This window comes from Miscanthus floridulus, chromosome 7, assembly GCF_019320115.1.
Source record: "Miscanthus floridulus cultivar M001 chromosome 7, ASM1932011v1, whole genome shotgun sequence".
Classification (NCBI taxonomy): Eukaryota; Viridiplantae; Streptophyta; class Magnoliopsida; order Poales; family Poaceae; genus Miscanthus; species Miscanthus floridulus.
The window spans coordinates 76,108,766-76,116,834 of record NC_089586.1 but is presented as its reverse complement, the minus strand read 5'-3'; the positions used below and the strand labels follow the sequence as shown (position 1 = coordinate 76,116,834).

Genomic DNA, 8,069 nt, shown 5'->3' with positions numbered 1-8,069 from the left:
CACGGATGGTGTGACTGACCAACTGAGTCATGCTAAAACACTGTTCATCTAAATGGTCATTTAGCCCGGTTAGACACAGTTTTCGTTTATTCGGTTCTGTTTAAACGTCTGGTTTGTCCAAATAATGGCAAACTATTTATCATTTAGCGTTTAGGATAACAATGCACCAAAGTGTATGATGCGACTGAGACCAATATCTCTAGCTTCTCCTCTAATCTTGGTTAGTTAAATCTAGATCTCCAACTCTCTTTTGATCAAGACCAATGTAGCTAGTTCATGGCTAGAAATCACATAATTTGTGCCTTGCTATGTTGAATGCCACATAATTTGTCAAGAACGATTACAAACAGAAAACGTCCAAGAGTTGACACCTCAAAATTTCAATCAATACAGATCCCAAAAACTTCCTCAGTAGGAGTATATTAGACGCTGGCAGACTTGAACTGCTACATCTGACAGGGCCGCGGGGACAGGACTTGAAATTACAGCCTCCTTCCTCTCCTACCACCCTTTCTGCGAGTGCTGTCAGTGGGGACTGGAGTAACATCCTCTGTACACAATGAAGTCCCAGGTTAACAAACCATGCAAGAGAAACCACGGTAAATTTTGATGTCATATAACTTTCAAAGCAAGATAACTACATTCTACCAAATATTTCTAGCAACCACGGTAAAGTTCGATTTGTCATAAAACCTTTTCATCAAAAGATGATTATATTCACAGTACATTCTACAGTTTATGTATATCTAAAACAGGATGTATTTTAATGGAGTTATGCCTCCCTTCAGGTTTGGTTCAATGATGCCAACAGCCTAGTCCTCCCTGGGTTTGGTTCAATGATGCCAAGTGCCAGTTGGGCATACTACAGAACAATAGCCAGATAATGTTTTCACTTGTTCATATTAGCTCAAGCTTCAAGTTTTTCCCTTGCCAAGCATGTTCTCACTTATTAAAAGTAGCTCAAGCTGAAGTTTTGCCCTTGCCAAGCACAGCATGTACGTGTTTACCCATTAGCCCCAAAATACTAGGCCAAGGTTCTGCATAACATACAGCAGCAGACATCTAGGACTTTTTTAAATCTAGCTCAGATGACTGAAAGATGCAAAAGGGAAAATTCATAGGCCAGCAATGCTTACCAATACGGCCAATCTTCATGCCAGATCGAGCAAGGGCTCTAAGGGCAGACTGAGCACCAGGGCCAGGGGTTTTGGTCTTGTTTCCACCAGTAGCACGGAGTTTAATGTGCAATGCAGTAATTCCAAGCTCCTGCAAATGGGAAATAAGAAAATGAGGACCTACTTATCAAGTAATGTATTTTTTCCACAGTATGAAAATACCTTGCATCTTTGTGCAACATCCTGTGAGGCAAGCATAGCAGCATAAGGTGAGGACTCATCACGATCAGCTTTAACCTTCATGCCACCTAGACAATGCAAAAATTGTCAAATTCTAGTAAAAAGAAAAAGGAAGACCTGAGTAACTAGAAAAAGAACTTACAACTTTAAGAAACCAGGACATTAGGCAAAACAACATTTAGCTTTAATCCAACTCAAACTGGTTTAAAAAAAGCTGTCTGAAAGCTCATAACAGAACATATTATTTGTATCTATATAAACTAAATCACAACTAACTGGTGACAGGGAGACCATTTGACAGTAGTCATAAGTTCAGCTCTCAGAGCAAATATACAGACAGCCAATCTGCAGTTAGAAATTATTCTCAATTGATCTGATGTTTGATTCAGCAACAGGTTATAGAAGCCAAAAATAACTGGTAAGACAAAGTGCAACTGGACTGTACACAACTAAACAGAAGATGAAACACAACAAACAAAAATCATGTTCACTTCCATGATATAGGCACCTTCATTCAATTTAGCGATGGTACCCAGCAGGAATGACTCAGCTAAATCAGTGCAAAAAGCAACTGACTGAGACCAGGCAAACACCACAGGATACACAATAGCAAGATGAAGACACCAAAAACAAACAGGAAGAGAGAGGACCCAGAGAAAAACTCTCTGGTCCCTCATTGTCAATGTTGCACAGCTATGACTCGAAACGCTCCCACGTGAATGGAAGGGAGGCGATCTTAAGGGCCGTGCTTGAGAAAGACAACTAGAAACCAATACAAAGCATTACCATATAGCATTCCTTCTATCATAAATAAACCAAGATAGCACACAAAGTCCATCGCTAGACACCACGTCCAGGGAAACAATGCAATTGAAGCAATTGAATGAAGTGGATGGCATGCTCGACCAGCCAAACTAAGCAGCATATTCATCAACTACAGCTACATCTCCTTACAGAGAAAGGGCCAGTCAATAGACAATAGCACAAATAAGCATATGAAAAAATAACAGTGTCATCGCAATCAGAGAGTAACCCCAGTAGCATAGATCAACTACAGCTACATCTCTTTAGCCCTTGTTTAGTTCCACCCCAAATTCCCAAAAAGTGCTACAGTACCTATCACATCGAATGTTTGCGGCCCGTGCATGGAGCATTAAATGTAGACGAAAAAAAACTAATTGCACAGTTTGGTGGGAAATTACGAGACGAACGTTTTGAGCCTAATTAGTCCATGATTGAACACTAATTGCCAAATAAAAACGAAAGTGCTACAGTAGCCCCGAATTCCAACTTTCTGAAACTAAACACGCGCTTACAAAGAAAGGGACTATGATAGTAAATAGGCTACCCAACATTACCAAAGTCATTGCAATGGCCTGCCTATGACCGGAAGGTCCCAGGTTCGAGTCGCGGTCTCCTCGCATTGCACAGGCGAGGGTAAGGCTTGCCACTGACACCCTTCCCCAGACCCCGCACAGAGCGGGAGCTCTCTGCACTGGGTACGCCCTTTATTGCAATGGTACTAAATACCCAACAGTACCAATGTCATTGCAATCAGACAATAATCCCAGTCTCATAGGGACTCACAAAAGAAACATGAGAAGGCTAAGTACCAGTGATGCGGACGAGCGTCTCCCTTCCGGACAGATCCGTCACATGCTGCAACACCACACACGAACACATGTAAGTTTCAATTTTTCGCTCGTTTCTATGAATCCTTCGCCTAGAATTGGATGGGAATGGAATCGGGGTTGCTGTGTCTTACGATGAATGTGTCGTTGAATGACGCAAAGATGTGGGCGACGCCAAAGACGTGCTCGCCCTCACGGACGGCGGGGCCAAGTGTCACGTTCTCCTCCTTGGGCTCACGCGTCTTCTTCCTCCCAGACTGCACAGCATCGGCGCAAAAACAGCAACACAGCGGTCATGGCCAGCGCACTTTGAGATCTGAAAGAGGACACAGAGGTAGAGGTGGCAAAGCTACATACCATGGCAGCGATGGCTGCAAAAGAGGGGGTATGTTAGGGTTTGTTAGGGAGGACGGCGGCGAGTGGCAGTGACAAAACCCTAGCTCGCAGCTGTTGTGTTTCGGCTTCACACTGCCTGTATAAGTAGCAGTCGAACATTCGTGAGTACTAGAATCCTTGAACAATGCACTATCTAATTACCAGAACTCAACTGATATTATTCTAAGCAGTCTTGACAGGTTTTAAGCTATACCACTAAACAACCTACACAGCTGATCAGCAAGCACCAAATTGCTGCCAACTGGAGACCCACAAAGTGAGGGATCTCTCAGCACCAAACACCTGCAGACTGATGTACTTATTCACTAACTAACTAAACAGCCTCCGTGGACCAGAACCAAGAATCGATTTCAATCACGCCAGCATACCAGAATTACAAGACAAGCTTCACTGATAATGCAAAAGCAGAACACAACATTTCCAGAGAGGGACGCTTCACGGATCATGCAAAAACACAACACTAAATACCCAATACACAGTAGCAGCCTAAATGGGAACGCACAAGAGCATCAGGAATCAAGGCAATCGTGTCAAAGCAGCAGGAGGGGCAGGGATAAATCAAGAAGCCGACGAGGGGCGCGCAACGCCACCGTCGTCCTCCTCCGCCAGCCCCATCCGCATCACCTGACACGCTCTACCACCTCATCGCGAAGCCGATTCAAAGCCCGGATCTGCTATCGTTCGGGAGGACGGGAGGGAAAGGGACGTGTTGACAAACCGAGAGGAGGGCGCAGCGGCAGCTGTGGCGGCGGGCGCTGGAGAGGAGATGCTGCTAGGGTTTTGCCCAGCGCAAGCGCGAGGCAGTGCTGCTTATATTGCGCTTGGCCCGGCGGACGCAGGTAGCACAGGTACAAAGCCTTGTTGGGCCAAGTGGGCGTCCAGCAAGTCAAAAAATCCCATGGGCCGTCCAGCAAGCCCAAGAATCCCAACCATGCCAGATCACACGGTTACGACCATTTCTTCGACTGGCTATTTCTCAAAAAAAAAAAAAAAAAAAAAAAAAAAAAAAAAAAAAAAAACTTCGACTGCCTAAGGAATGGGGCGAGGCAGTGAGTGAGGCTACGAGAAAATGTGATGTAGGTCCCAATCCCAACTTTATTCAGTTTCTTAGGCACACTGTTGGCATTCCTCTGAAATATGCAGGTTCAATAGAAGAAGTTTTTGATACGCTAATACGAATTTAAGAACGTACAAGACAAGCTTCACATGATCATGCACAAGTGAAATAATTTTTTTCGGTCTCTTCTTCATTTTACGAATAAGTTTTAGATCAATCTTCCTTATTCTTCAATGGCAAAAAGAAGACACTAGAAAGAAAAAGTTTCTCAACTCCGCCTGTAAGAATGTTAGCCGTCGTTTATTATGCATCTATTCTTAGGTCTTTTGTCGAGTGTTTCCCTATGCGGTCATCCATAATGCAAAGCGTCATATAGGCTTGGTTTTGAGATTTGCAGCTTTTCACACCGTGGGTACAATTTAGATGAAAATCAGTTTCTGAATATTTGTAGTGTAATCCAGAGTGATTGTAACGCGTTGATGTACCCAGCTAGTATCTAATATAATTCTTCTTTCGTCGAAAAAATGGAACATAACATAACATTATAAGAGCCGGGCGTTTTAATTAGGACGTATTCATTTTGTTCCGATTAATATTTAATAAGACTTGTATATAGATGTCTGTATTTGCATCCACTTCTGATATGGATACTAAATAGATGTATTTTAATCTGCTTTTGGTTATCATTTTCTATCTAATTTCATATCATGGAATATCCTATTGTTATCCCTGTTCATGGAAAAAACTAGACAATACCCCGTAAGTTGTTGCGGGAATTTTGCAACAATTTACATGAAATTTTTTTTGAGTATGAAATGATGAAACCATAAAAATAAAACTCCCTCGCACCTGATATTGGTTTCTCATGTGACAAAGGCCATGTTCGGTTTACCTCATATTCGGTTTGTTCGGCTTCTTTTTTCAGCCGGAACAGTGTTTTTCTCTCACAACAATTCAGCCGGAACAGTGTTTTCAGTCAGTTTCAGCCAAGTTTCAGACCAGCAAACGGGGCCAAAAAACACATGTATGGGATCATGAAATTAAAGATAGGAAGGCACGCCGAATCGGTGGCCTTCTAGGGTGTCCACGTACGTTCTTTTTATTTGGTGCGTTAGATCGAAATTCCACGGCTCAGATGAGGCACGTCACAACCAGCTTCCCGCCGTACATTCGACAGTGGATCGATGAAGCAACTAGACGCCTTCAATGAAGTAGGGCTTCCTGCTGATCGTACGTTGCATGCAAATGGACGGTGGTGCGTAGCAGGGGACGATGGATTGTCGGCATGTATGGTCGGTGCCTAACTAGCATGGTGGTCGGCACGCATGTAAGTACGCGTGCGTACATGCTGCTGGGGCCTCACTTGCATCGATGCATGCATGAGCTATCTGTTGTCCGGCACCGCGCCACGTAGCTCCGCGACAAAACCAGGCACGACGCATCGCACAGCACGCTTCACGCCCTCCTCCATCCCCGCGCACCCGTGTCGCTCGCGCTTTCTCAACCAACCACTGACAGGTGGTCCCGCCGAACGTCCCACCACCACCCTGCTAGTTGTTCGGCATCGCGCCTCGTGGCTCCCGCGCCCTCTTTGGAGCCGTGTGAGCTGCGTTGCAACGGCTTCCCCGCCCCGTTCACACACCCTCCCTCCTTAGAAAACGATGCACGACTGTGACGCCTGGCGCTTACACGCGGGGTCCGCCTCCCGTTGCGTCCGTGGTGGCCCACCCATCGGTGACACAGATCTACCTCCCGTACCGGTCGCGCCCACCACGCCTGCATCGAGCGCGCAAAAGCCTAGCCCCGCCTGGAGCGCTCCCACTAACCCCGCGACGCCTATAGCAGAGAGACACCCCTTCCCATCCCCACCCAAAACCCCAGTTCCCCCAAACCCCGCCGCCCCGAATCCCGTTCCGATCCCGAATGGCCGCCGCCGTCGGACGCCGCCGGCACACGGAGGGGGCACGGCCGCCCCTGCGGGAGCAAGAGCGGGCGCTCGCGGAGCACGGCCTCGAAGAGGCCCCAGCCGTCGTCGCGGTCCCATCCGGGTCGCCCGATGGGCACCATTCCCCGCGCCCCGCGGTGGCCCTTTCCGCGCCACTGCCTCCCGGCACCGACGTCGAGGTCCGCGTCGACGACGACGGGTTCCACGGGTCCTAGTTCGAGGCCACCGTCCTCGACTTCATGCCGGCCCGCGGGTACCGCCACCCGGCGCGGTACACCATCAAGTACATGCACCTCCTCGCCGACAACGACGAAGGCGTGCTGGCCGAGCCCTTCGCGCCGTCCCACATCCGCCCGCGCCCGCCGCCGCCGCCCCTATCGCCCCCGCTGGGCTTCCAGACCCACGACATCGTCGAGGCGTTCCACAACGAGGGGTGGTGGTCGGGCATCGTCGTGTCCGCCCCCGATCCCGACGCCCCAGCCGGCTCCGGCGTCGTCGGGGTCACCGTCGCGTTCCCCATCACCCGTGAGGTCATCGAGTTCGCGCCCGGCCTCGTCCGCCCCCGCAGCGACTATGTCGACGGGGACTGGATCCCTTCCCAGGTTGCGATGGTTGTTCGCCCCAAGCGCGCGGTCAAGGTCTACGAGGTCGAGGACAAGGTGGAGGTGGTGAGGCAACGGAGAGCGTACGGCGAGTCCTGGTTCCCCGCCACGGTAAGGGTCGTCGTCGACGACCTCAACTACGTCGTCGAGTACTTCGATCTGGAGGAGGGCGAGGGTGGGCCGGAGAAGGACACCGAGTACCTGCATTGGTGGTTCATCAGGCCGGCTGTCGAGCATTCGCCAAGGGAGAGCGAGTTCAAGCTCCAGCCTGGCGCTGCTGTGGAGGCCTACTGCGATGGGGCATGGTCACCGGGTGTGGTGGAAAGGGTCCTCGGCGAGGGTGAGTATGAGATCGGTATTGTTGCCAAAAAGTTAGAAATGCTGGTGACCAAGGTGGTGCCATTGCTCAAGCCGCAGTATAAGTGGAATGGCAAGCAATGGAGGATTGCGACCCGTAAGGTACTGCAACAGATCTGTCTGTTTGTCATAGCTGTCTTTATTAGCTCATTTCTGATTGTCTGCTGTTGTACTCTTGTGAGATGCAGATACTACATGGTTCCTTGCTGATTTGTTGGGACTGGCCCTTGCTGACTTTATTGCATATCTTAGTTCCTTCATTGTCTCGTTGTAATATATGAATATGATTTGCCCGAGAACTCTGGATGCCTGAATCCAAAGAAGCTGGCCGTCACGGCACAGCACAGATCCTCATGTCCATGTTAACATTTTCGATTAAAAAAAGGTATATAGGTATGCCACGGCCAAACAGTTGCATCATCCTACAACATATCTTATGCATAAATGTTGAGAGCTTTTTTTCTTGCAATTTCTTTCGACACTAAACAGCTGCTTATTTTTTCCTTTTTTTTTGGCTAAAGTTCTTTTAGGTTCTTTCCCTGCAATTTGTCTTGACACTGAACACGTGGAACTGCTTATCTTGGAGTAGTAGCAATTCTTTACATGGCTATTGCGGCTGGAGTAGCTCACAACTCAACTAAGACAACCATTTCCATCTCGAGTGAAACTATACATATCAACCATCCAGATTCATTATGCTTTCGTACAGAAAAGCCCTTGATCTCA

The 8,069-nt window shown here is 47.9% G+C and overlaps 1 protein-coding gene and 1 pseudogene across 2 annotated transcripts; one reads left to right on the top strand and one right to left on the bottom strand.

Moving 5' to 3' along the window:
* Positions 1 to 270: 270 nt before the first annotated feature.
* LOC136463489 (small ribosomal subunit protein uS11y) lies at positions 271 to 4,171 on the bottom strand. 2 transcript variants are annotated; one of them, XM_066462485.1, is made up of 7 exons: positions 4,101 to 4,171; positions 3,344 to 3,458; positions 3,121 to 3,243; positions 2,969 to 3,014; positions 1,338 to 1,423; positions 1,137 to 1,266; positions 271 to 550 (listed from the first exon to the last, which is right to left on the bottom strand). In XM_066462485.1, the coding sequence occupies exons 2-7, from the start codon at positions 3,344 to 3,346 to the stop codon at positions 483 to 485; spliced, it is 456 nt and encodes a 151-aa protein (XP_066318582.1). In that variant the 5' UTR covers positions 3,347 to 3,458; positions 4,101 to 4,171; the 3' UTR covers positions 271 to 482. The 2 variants fall into 2 exon arrangements, with proteins under 2 accessions (XP_066318582.1, XP_066318583.1); XM_066462486.1 differs by having other exon boundaries at positions 3,885 to 4,158.
* Positions 4,172 to 6,362: 2,191 nt separating this feature from the next.
* On the top strand, positions 6,363 to 7,617 carry LOC136465680 (protein AGENET DOMAIN (AGD)-CONTAINING P1-like; annotated as a pseudogene).
* The last annotated feature ends 452 nt before the right edge of the window (positions 7,618 to 8,069 follow it).